This window comes from Cebus imitator, unplaced genomic scaffold, assembly GCF_001604975.1.
Source record: "Cebus imitator isolate Cc_AM_T3 unplaced genomic scaffold, Cebus_imitator-1.0 Scaffold64, whole genome shotgun sequence".
In the NCBI taxonomy this organism is placed as follows: Eukaryota; Metazoa; Chordata; class Mammalia; order Primates; family Cebidae; genus Cebus; species Cebus imitator.
In genome coordinates, this window is record NW_016107379.1 from 3,676,880 (window position 1) to 3,689,100 (window position 12,221).

Below are 12,221 nucleotides of genomic sequence, written 5' to 3' on the forward strand. Positions count from 1 at the left end.
GACAGAGTTTTGCTCTTGTTGCCCAGGCTGGAGTGTAATGGCATGATCTCAGCTCACTGCAACCTCTACCTCCTGGGTTCAAGCGATTCTCCTGCCTCAGCCTCCAGAGTAGCTGGGATTACAGGCATGCATCACCACACCTGGCTGATTTTGTATTTTTAGTAGAGACAGGGTTTCTCCATGTTGGTCAGGCTGGTTTCGAACTCCTGACCTCAGGTGATCTGCCTGCCTGGGCCTCCCAAAGTACTGGGATTACAGACGTGAGCCACCATCTATGTCAAATCTTTAACAAGATTTAACACCGTATTTAACAAGGTATTAATAGGAAAACATATTCAAAAAGCTTTCTTCTCACTCAAAATAGTAATAGTATTAATTATATTTATTAACTATACTAATATGTCATGCTATTAAATTATAATTATACAATTGATAATTATAAAATTAATATATTTATTAATGTATTACTATATTCTATTTTGAGTGAGGACAAATTGCAACATTAGTATCATTTCAAAATACTATATTTTAAAATAAAAATATTTATATATTTTTTACATTCTTTATGTTTCCAAATGTTTTATAATGTACATTATATCAGTACAGAATATGCATATTATTCTTATTGGAGTACCTGTTCAGATGTGTTATTGATGGAGTATTTCTCCAACTGGGTTGAGACTGCTGCCTTAAGCTATTTCTTTTTGTTTGTTTGTTTGTTTGTTTGAGACATAGTCTTGCTTTGTTGCCCAGGCTGGAGTGCGGTGGCATGATCTTGGCTCACTGCAACCTCTGTCTTCTGGGTTCAATGATTCTCATTACAGGGGTGTGCTACAACACCTGCTTAATTTTTGTATTTTTAGTAGAGACAGAGTTTTACCATGTTGGCCAGGCTGGTCTCGAACTCCTGACCTCAAGTGATCCACTCACCTCGGCCTCCCAAAGTGCTGTGATTATAGGTGTTAGCCATCACATATTTCTTTTGTTTTAAAACTGCTATGTTAAATAATAACAATCTCCTGAAAGACAGAATAATATAATGCTTAGGAAAATGAATTCTGGAGCCAGACTCCTTGGGTTCACATCCTGACTCTGCTGCTTATCCTCTATGTAACTTTGGGTAAGTTATTCAACCTTTCTATGCTCCACTTTTTTCAGCTGTAGGATGGGATGATGATAATATTATGCCTCATAGAGTTTTTGGGATGATTAAATGTGTTAAATATAAAAAGTACTTAGAATATTACCTGGCATGGTGTTAGCTGTTGCTTTATCATCATTTAATGTAAAACCTGGGATTGGTTAGGACAAAGGATTTTGTTCTGCAGATATCTGATCAGGAGGTAAAGATAGCTACATGTCAGCAGTAAATGCGCTTGACCCTGGAGAGAGTTACTGTTCCTGATCCTTGACCTTAGGCAGCCACTATATCTTCTCCAAACCCACAGGGTCCTTTTGATACTGCATTGGTGGTCTCCTTCAGTCTGCTTACTGAATACGCTTCAGTAATGCTCTTCAGGGAACTGGAAGACATAGATAGGCCTTTGGTTTGATTTGAGAGAGCAATGGGATAATCTAGTTTCTGTTTTCTCCATTTGACAAAGTAAAATGGTTTAAAGAATCTTATTAGTTAAATGTGATTAAACTATTGATCTTTCCTGTCTTTTAACTGAATCCTATTTATTTTGAAAGATTTTTAAGTCCTAACCTTTCCTTTTTGAATAATTCTATTTACATTTCTATAAATTACTATTTTCCTTTTGAAGTCATTGGAACATATATTAAAAGCACTTTTCAAAAAGAAGGCAATGTCTTTATGGAGGTTAGCGGTACTGCCAGTCACCTTGTTTGCTCACTTCTGGGTTATCTTGAACCATGCAAAAGGACAACAGTTAGATTTGCATTAAAAGATGTCTATATGTTGATATATTTTGGTGTTCTTATTATGAAAGCACCTATAAATATATTCCCTTCACTAGCCCTCTTAACACTTTGATGATTAAATAGATTTAACATGATAGTTTTGTGAAAATTTTCAGGCCTTTTCTATGCATATATAGATGTTACACATGTGCTTGTTGTTATTTTGCATATGGCATCATATTCTGTATGTTATTCTGAAACTTACTTTGCTTTTTGCCTCTTAAAATGTATCGTGGAACATTCTTCCATGTCAGAAGCTATATAGATTTACCCAATTATTTTACTGGCTGTATCATATTCCATCATGTGGATACTCTACAACTTATTTACAATTTTATTATTTATGAGCTTTTTGGTTACTTTCCTATTGTGTCAAACTTTTACATGACATTGTTTCTTTTCTTTTTCAGGGTTACCTTGGCTTTCATTGGGATCAGTTTGCTGGTTATAGGAACTACACTGGTTGGGCAGCTGCCAGATAGCAGGTAAAATGTTTCCTTCCATACAGCCATAAGTAGGACTATCTTTTTTCTTACCCCTGTCCACAAAGAGAATATTTGTTTGATTCCTATGTATTGTATTAATTTTTTTTTTTTTTGAGATGGAGTATTGCACTGTCACCTGGCCTGGAGTGTAGTGGCGCGATCTTGGCTCACTGCAACCTCCGTCTCCCAGGTTCAAGAGATTCTCCTGCTTCAGCCTCCTGAGTAACTGGGATTACAGGCGCCCACCACTAGGCCCAGCTAATTTTTTTTGTATTTTTAGTAGAGATGAAGTTTCACCATGTTGGCCAGGCTGGTCTCGAACTCCTGACCTTGTGATTCACCCATTTTGGCCTCCCAAAGTGCTGGGATTACAGGTGTGAGCCACTGTGCCCGGCTGTATTGCATTAAATTTATGTTCTTGACTCATTTATAAGAATCCTCCTCGCTTACTTCATAGTTTTTCTTTGATTTTCTATCATACTTCCATATTAATTGAAAGAAGTTTTTTCAAAGGAGAATTGAAGAGAAGAAAGAAAATGAACTGAGGGAACTAAGAGAGTCTTATATATTGGGAGGCTCATAAGGCCAAGATCAAAGAAACTTCAATTTATCTTGTTCAGGAATTTGTCATAATAGCCTAGAGGTTTTGACTACTTTTCATTAGAGTTATGTCTAGTTCTTTTGGTAGACTTTTTTGATCTAATACAAAATGTGCCAGTGAGACTATAGCAATTGAACTGTGCTGGTTTCACAGAATAGAATGCAGTATGCTGTTGTGGAAAGGCACATTAAAACTTTTATTATATTCTTTCTTAAGAGTGCCCAGAATGGCACAATAAAATGTTTCTTTTTCCTTCAGCCTCAAAAACTGGCTGAGTGAACTGGTCCATCTGACTTGCTGCCGGATCTGTGTGAGAGCCCTCTCTGGTACCATTCATTATCATAACAAGTGAGTATCTGCTGCCTCTGTGCCTGTCTTTTTCTATGTCAAATCAGCATGAGATTGACAAGGAAGCAGTGGAAGTGGGCGGGAGGAAGTGAGTAGAGTCAGACTGCTTCCAATGTGTTCATCCCTGCTTCTCAGGATGGTATAGGCATAATGCAAAAAAACACTAAACAGCATCTGTTTGCAGAAAGAATATAATAATAAACATGTAGTTGTTTGTGCTCAATAATTGGGCATTTATGGTGTACAGGCCAGACCCTATGTTTCTTATAGCTTATCCCTGTGAGATAGGCACTGTTAACCCATTTTATAGAAGAAGAAATGTAAGCTTTGGGATTCGTTGTTTAGGGTCACAGTGAATAAGCAATAGAATCAGGTTTTGAGCCAGGTCTGTCTGATTTTAAAAACAATGAAGTTGACAGGCCTGTAGTGTGGTGGAAATAGGACTAGATGTGGAGTCTGGAAATGTGGTCTCTAGTCTTAGTCCTGCTACTTCTAAAATTCCATAATTGAGCTTTAAAACAAAATTCTGCTTTTCTTTACTAGAATTGCAGAGAATGAAGGTAGCAAAGGAAAGTCATCAGCTAGTGAAAACGATTTTGATTGCATTTGAACTACTTTTCTGTTATCTCAATTTTTTTAGATTTAACATAATTGCTTTAAAAGTTCTAGGCCAGGCTTCTCTTTTTTACTGATTTGGTTTTTCTTTCTCATTTGTAGAAGAGAAACATTTTGTTATTTGGCTTTACTATGTGGTACCAGCATGAAAGGCCCTTAAATATTTTAAATTATATGATGTTGAAATTGGACTTTGAGTTTTAAAATGAAGAGTAAAAGAAAACACTCTGGCAGAGGTGTAATCAGAAGAAACTCCTATAGAAAGGTGTACTTAGGCCAGGCGCAGTGGCTCACGCCTGTAATTCCAGCACTTTGGTAGGCCAAGGCAGGTGGATCATGAGGTCAGGAGTTCGAGACCAGCCTGGCCAACATGGTGAACCCCCCGTCTCTACTAAAAATACAAAAATTAACTGCGTGTGGTGGCAGGAGCCTGTAATCCCAGCCTTTCAGGAGGCTGAGGCAGGAAAACCCGGGAGGAGGAGGTTGCAATGAGATCACACCATTGCACTCTAGCCTGGGTGACAGAGGAAGACTGTGTCTCAAAAAAAAAAAGAAGAGAAAAGAAAAGAAAAGGTGCACTTATTCCATAAAGAGGAGTTCCTAACTTCTTACAGAATTGCTTCTAATTTTAAAGAAAGTATGTTAAATAATTGTGTATTTGGTTCTCTTTCTTTTCTGTACAGGCCCAAACAAAACTACTTTGCTCTATTGGTGTCAAATACTGTTTTAACTCTAGGGTAGAGATCAACAAACTGAACTGGTAGCCTATAGGCCAAATCTGGCCCACCATCTGTTTTCTGTAAATAATGTTTTATTGGAACACAGCCGTGCTCATTCATAGCCGTGGCTGCTTTTGTGTCACAACAGCAGAGCCAAGGAATTGTGACAGGCATTGTCTGGCTTGCAAAGCTTAAAATATTTACTGTCTGGCCCTTGGTAAGAAAAGCTTGCCAACCTCTCTGCTCTGGAGGATAGGAGGGAGGAAAGTATGGTGAATTTTCTCCGCAGATTATCATGAAGCCACTAAAAGTGATGTATATGAAGACCAAAATAATATGAAAATACTTGGGATTAAATAAGTGAAAGCTATATATTATCAATGGAAAATCATGGTCCCCTTACCACACTCTCATTATACTACCTAGGGATCACCTTTTAAAGATAGGCCCATGTATCTCCAAACTTAATTTTTAAAATATACTTAAAAAAGACTGGGCATAGTGGCTCATGCCTGTGGTCCCAGCACTTTGGGAGGCCAAGGTGGGGGGCAGATCACTTGAGGTCAGGGGTTCGAGACCAGCCTGACTAATATGGTAAAACCCCGTCTCTACTAAAAATGTAAAAATTAGCCAGCCCTGATGGCCTGTGCCTGTAATCCCAGCAGCTTGGGAGGCTGAGGCAGGAGAATTGCTTGAACCCCCAGAGACAGAGTTTGCAGTGAGCCAAGATTGCGCCACTGCACTCCAGCCTGGGCAACAGAGTGAGACTCTGTCTCAAAAATAATAATGAAAATAATAATAAATGTGCATATATATGTATGTAAGTGTATATGTGTGTGTGTGTGTGTGTGTGTGTGTGTGTGTGTGTGTGTGTGTGTTATATACTTAAAAAAATAGGATGAGTCTTCACTTGCTGTTCTGTAAAACAGTAGCATTTTAGAAGACTTAGAATTTTCCATTGCTTGTAATTGCAGACAGCACAGACCCCAGAAGGGAGGCATTTGTGTTGCCAACCATACTTCCCCAATTGATGTTTTAATCTTGACGACAGATGGATGTTATGCTATGGTAAGAGCAGCTCGCTGCTATTTCAAGTAGTTGCATGTTTTATGGATTTTGCTCAAACTTTTTATTTTGGCACAAATTAGCAAGTTAGTTTTATGTTAGAAATTTGACTGTATTACACTATTGTGGCTCTATAGGTTATGTAATATATTTACATGATGAATGTATAGTGCAAGAAAAGGAAGGAAAATAGCCATTATATTTAAGATGGTAAAAAATTAACTTACTGAAATGCAGACATTTTTGAGCTTGATAGGGCTTTGTCAAGTTTATTCCATTTTGCTTGTAAAATCCCTGCCAGTGTTTGATAATGTTTGCAACATTACATTCTTTCTCTTTACAGTTGTATATATCCCCTAGCCAGTCAATTTGTTCTTTCTTCCTTCAGGGACTTATAGGCAATTAAAAGAAATCTGGCTCTTTGTTGAGGATCTAGCAAGAAAGGCAAATATTTATATCAGGTTGTCTTTCTCAGTCCTTGCCTGTAGCCCAAAAGAAAAGAAAATGAAACAAAACCCAAGAACAAAATACAAAGCCCACTTTAAAGCTGTATACCTCAAAACAGCCTTTCATGGGGATGGATACAGGAATCGTATACTGGCATTTTTTTTGTTTCAAATCTATGTTTTCTGATGCCCTTGCAAATTTATCAAGACTTCCTGCGTATCCTTTTTTGTGTCAAGTAAATTTTGCAGGATAATTGAAGCCGCATGGTAGTTTAATATGCCTTCAGTTGGTGTTTGGAAGAGAATGCCTAACAACGGTCCTGGGGGATCGCCTTTTCTTATTTTCATGGTGCTGGGATGGGCTTCAGGGAGAGTAGATGGGTTTTATTTCACTTACCAGTTCCAGGGATTGATAGTCGTGGTCTGGTGTGCTTTTCTGAGAAGGCATTTGAAGGGAGTTGTTCTTGGTTAAATGTCTGCTGCAAGCAGGAGAGTGGAGAATGCTGGCACATGTGCAGGTGTTTGACTCTGCGTGGCTACACGATCATCGAGGGGATTTTGAAGGCCTTTGCAAAAATTTCTACTTATTGCCATTCTTTAATCTGTCTAAAATATGTGGTCAGATATATAACTCTTGGACTGTATATTCTAACACATTATTAAATTTCTCTAAATAATGGAGCTGTTTTTAAATCTAAGAAAGTCTTAGCCATCTTTATGAAGAGACTTAGCGAATTAGTAGTTCTTAATCTTTTCTTAGGTTAGGAGTTAGTTAATAGTTATGTGTCTTTTTAAAGAAAAAACTAACATATATCTACATCATACAAACAGAATTTTATAATTTCAGATGTTTATGGGTCTCCCTAAAGACCGTCCAAGGACCCTCATGTTAACAGCCTTGATAGATGCCCCCACCCCAGCAGTTCTCAGATGTAATAATCCTTGTATTTATGTGGGCAAACACTTTCATTCATTATATTTGACCTTCCTTGTAAGCCAATCACGTTAGGACTGAGATTTTATTATAGATGAGGAAGCAGAGGCTTAAGCAATCAATCTGCCTGTCTAAGTTGATTTTGTGCTGCCAAGCAGAATACCACAGACTGTAACTTATAATGAACAGAAACTTATTAGCTTACAGTTCTGGAGCCTGGGAAGTCCAATATCAAAGTACCAGCATCTGGCCATCCTCCTCTTGCTGAGTCATCACATGGTGGAAGGCGGAAGGGCTAACAGCCCAAGAAAGCACACCTATTTCCAGAGCCCATTTTATAAGAGCATTAATCCATTGATGAGGAGAGCACCCTCATGACCTCAGTATCTCCTGTTATGCCCACCTCCCAAAACTGTTGCAAACCATAACACTGCCTAGTCATGTGTTTTGTGTTTCAGAAATCGTATTCCTCCTGTGTCCTGGTCAACAAAGAGTTAAGTATAACTTATTTGTGACCAAGACCTCAGAACTTTGTTGGTATTCTTCTTACTTTTGAATCATGTATAACTGCAATTATAATGTATTACCCAAAGTTTAGAAAAGCATAGTAACTGCAAACTGCTCAATGTGTTGAGTGCAGAAACCTAAAGCTGATTCAGTTTAAATGGGAGGTGGTGCAAAGCAGATGGGGCATGCCTCTTTTGACTAAACATAAACTCTGTATTCAGAGAACATTAAAGACCTCTTCTCAGTGACTCTCCTTTTATTAAAAGAAATTTATTGTTTAATTGACAAATAAAAATTGTATATGTTTAGAATATACACAGATGTTTTGATAAATGTATACATTGTAGAATAGCTAAATCAAGCTAATTAACATATTCATTACTCACTCAGTGACTTTTCTAGACTTTTTTTCCCCTTCTAGACAAAGACCTTTACTTTTTTAAATTTAGAAATATTTTAAGCTTACAGAAAAGTTGTAATAATAAGAAAATCACATTAGAGCACCCTTATGCCCTTTATCCACATTTACCTATTGGTAACATTGTGCCTTATTTGCTTTGTCATTTGCTTTCTTAGATACTGGGAAAAGCTCTCTTGTTCTGTCTCTCTTTATAAAAATGTGGGTAAAATATTTGTATTTTTAATGTATTTATATTTAATTTTTTTTTGAGACAGCATCTCACTCTGTTGCCCAGGCTGGAGTGCAGTAGCATGATCTTGGCTCGCTGCAACATCTGCCTCCCAGGTTCAAGTGATTCTCCTGCCTCAGCCTCCCTAGTACATGGGATTACAGGTGCCCACGACTGTACCCAGCTAATTTTTGTATTTTTAGTGGAGACGGGGTTTCTCCATGTTGGCCAAGCTAGTTTCCAGCTTCTGACCTCAGGTGATCTGCCTGGCCTCCCAAAGTGGGATTACAGGAGTGAGCCATTGCACCCGGGTTTTTTTTTTTTTTTGTATTTTTAGTAGAGATGGGGTTTTACCATTTTCACCAGGCTGGTCTCAAACTCCAGACCTAAATAATTCACTTACCGTGGCTTCCCAAAATACTGGTATTACAGGTGTGAGCCACCGTGTCCGCCCTATATTTAATATTTATTTCTAATATTTACATTGGAAATCTGAATCTGTACCAATACATCCAACTCTTAAAGTTCTTTCTTGATTTCCTTCAATTCATATTTGTGTATCGCTTTTTCATAGTGAAAATCCTATTTTCCAACAATATCAATGTATTTACTCATTTTCTCAATTCTGTAATACATCTAAAATTATTTCAGAATTGCTTCACTACTACAAAAAAAAAGGTAGTAAAAAGAGTTAGGATGTTTTGCATTTCTTACAACGCCATCCAAGATGTACGGTATGCGGTCAGATACTGTCTTTGCAAGTTTCTTGAATGTTTTCCCTTTCCTTTAATGCTGTTCTTTTATTCATTTAAAATACAATTGGGTTCATTTGCTTCAGTTTGCTTTAGTTTATCATTCACTCCTTACTGATGTAATTTTATTTTTTTGAATATGTAGCATATCAATATGCTTCCAAATGTCAAAATTAAAGAGAAAAGGTATGCTCATTGACGTGCCACTCCCTTCCATGCTCATTCTATACCATTCCTTCCTACTCTTGTAGGTTCATTGGCTTTGGTTATCCTTTCTGTATTTCTTTTTGTAGAGATAAACCAATGTAAGTGAATTATTGCCCCTTAAGTCTTTTTTTTTTTTTTTTTTTTTTTGAAGACTTTTGTCTTTTTTTTTTTTTTTTTTTTTTTTTTTTTGAGACGGAGTCTCGCTCTTGTTACCCAGGCTGGAGTGCAATGGCGCGATCTCGGCTCACCGCAACCTCCGCCTCCTGGGTTCAGGCAATTCTCCTGCCTCAGCCTCCTGAGTAGCTGGGATTACAGGCATGCACCGCCATGCCCAGCTGATTTTTTGTAGTTTTAGTAGAGACGAGGTTTCACCATGTTGACCAGGATGGTCTCGATCTCTTGACCTCGTGATCCACCCGCCTCGGCCTCCCAAAGTGCTGGGATTACAGGCTTGAGCCACCGCGCCCGGCCTGCCCCTTAAGTCTTACACAAAATGTAGCGTATTGTATTTTTCTTTTGTCTTTCATTTAACAATATCTCCTGGAAATCACTCTTTATCAGTCATAAAGATCAATCTTGCTCTGTTCCCAGCTGCACAGTACTCCATTATTTGTATGTACCATTGTCTATTTATCTAATTTCTTATATTTGACCAGTTAGGTAGTTTCTAACATTTTGCCATAACAAGTAATGTTGTAGTTAATAGCCTTGTGCATATATTTTCATTTTATTGGATGTATATCTTCAGGGTAAATTTCTAGGAGAGGAATTATTGAAATGAAGGGTGAACGTATATGCAATTTTGTAGATGTTGCCAAATTTCCTTCCATTGTGTTGTAATCTATTCCCTTCCTTCAAAGTGCCTGTTACCCATAGCCTTATGTCAGAGCATATTGTCAAGCTTTTAAATCTTGGTCAGTGTGATGGGCTTGAAATGGTATTTCAGTGTGGTTTTAATTTTCATTTCTCTAATCTTGATCAAGTTGAAAATCCTCTACTTTTTGAAGTAAGAGGATTGCTAGCACATCAACATGACTTAAAATTCAAGGTGCTACTAAAGAATACATTTTTGCTTACATTTGGCCTTTCAGACTCTGATCAGACTACAAACTTCAGTCAGTAGAAGGCCAATCTTATCTTTGAGTGGAGAATAGAAATTTGTTGGTACTTGAAAAACTTCCTTTGGACGACTGTGCCTTTACATTTCTCTTCTTTTCTTATGGTACTTCTAGGTTGGCCAGGTTCATGGTGGCTTGATGGGAATTATTCAGAGAGCTATGGTCAAGGCTTGTCCTCATGTCTGGTTTGAACGCTCAGAAATGAAGGATCGACACCTGGTTACTAAGAGGTAAGCAGTCAAATTACTCAGCAATCACTGGAGTAGCATAAAACGAGTGGCACTGAGTCTCAAAACTAAAACGGAGCTCTGTTTGCAGTTGGATTTTTTCTGGCAAATCGCCTGTCTTAGCCAGATTTTAAAAATATATAATTCTGTAGTCATGGTGGGGTATGTGATGGGATTAGAAGGCCAATGTGTTTATATTGCTGTGACTTAGATATAGGCCAGTCCCTGAATTTGCAAAGTTAAAAATTACCACCTTTAAATTAGATATGTTTTCACTTGAGTATGAGCAATTAAAAAAATAAATGAGATATGTTGACTTTACCTCAATTTAAAAAAGTATACAAAAAGGAAAAAAATTACCACCTTGAAGGTTAAATAATTGATAACTACTTGCTAAATAAATAGATGATTAAGTGTTTGCTGGATGATTGTTCTCACTTAAATCCAGCTAGAAGCTAGGCATGGGGTCTGACATCTATAATCCCAGCACTTTGGGAGGCCAAGGTGGGATAATGACTTGAGCCCAGGAGTCTGAGACCAGCCTGGGCAACAGAGTGAGACCTCATCTCTACAAAAAATTAATAAAATTAGCAGAATATGGTGGCACACGCCTGTGGTCCCAGCTACTTAGGAGGAAGGATCGCTTGAGACCATGAGGTTGAGGCTGCAGTGAGCTGAGATTACACTACTGCCCTTCATTCTAGGCAACAGGCGGAGACCTTGTCTTTAAAAAAAAAAAAAAAAAGTCCAGCTAGAGACAGCGAAATGGGAGAAGGAACCTCTGGGGTTTGGGGTAGAGATGAGCTGTTAGAAACCTTGGTTGGGAAACATCCTTTGGCCTGAGGCCTTTAACTGAAGGCACATTGGTTGTTGCTTCTATAAGCACAAAGGTGGTCCATTACTCTTAAAAGTATAATGAAAAGTACTTGCTGAAGTTAGAAAAAGGATTCCCTATCTTGAGATCATGTGGCAGTGGGACACTCTGGCAGCTGTAATCTGGCTACCTCAGCCCTTACCAGGTCTGGAGAGAAGAGTTGGGAATATAGGGTTGGCTGCAGGGAGGACAGGACCTAAGCCTGGAAGAACGTCAGTCTTTCTGAGCTTCATGGTGTGCATTTAATAGGAAAGTTCAACCTGAATCACTTAAGGGTTGTCTTGCACTTAATGGCCATAATGCATTTAGGTCCAGCAACCCAATATTCCCATTTTTCAGATGAGGAAGCCTAAGTACATGGAGAAGATCACAAAGTTCATGACATGGAGGCTCCAGAGTCCATGTCACATGACTGTCTAGTATTCTAAGAGTAGGCGAAGACAATGAAAATCACTTACTTTGGTCCAGGCATGGTAAGGCTTTGGTCTGGGCACAGCTGATCATGCCTGTAATCCCAGCACTTGGGGAGGTTGATGAGGCAGGTTGATTGCTTGAGCTCAGGAGTTCGAGACCAGCCTGGGCGACATGGTGAAATGCCATCCCTACAAAAAATACAAACACTTAGTTGGGCATGGTGGTGCACATCTGGGGTCCCAGCTACTTGGGAGGGTGAGGAGGGAGGATTGCTTGAGCTCAGGGGATGGAGGTTGCAGTGAGCTGAGATTGTGTCACTGCACTCCAGCCTGGATGACAGAGTGAGACCCCATCTCA

General features: G+C 38.5%; 1 protein-coding gene across 1 annotated transcript in view; it reads left to right on the forward strand.

Moving 5' to 3' along the window:
- GPAT3 (glycerol-3-phosphate acyltransferase 3) overlaps positions 1 to 12,221 on the forward strand; it is a 67,318-nt gene that overhangs the window by 46,554 nt on the left and 8,543 nt on the right. Inside the window, exons 4-7 of the mRNA XM_017530247.2 lie at positions 2,334 to 2,408; positions 3,268 to 3,357; positions 5,666 to 5,759; positions 10,464 to 10,579. Of these exons, the coding sequence (XP_017385736.1) occupies positions 2,334 to 2,408; positions 3,268 to 3,357; positions 5,666 to 5,759; positions 10,464 to 10,579 (375 nt within the window). The remainder of the gene's footprint in view (positions 1 to 2,333; positions 2,409 to 3,267; positions 3,358 to 5,665; positions 5,760 to 10,463; positions 10,580 to 12,221) is intronic.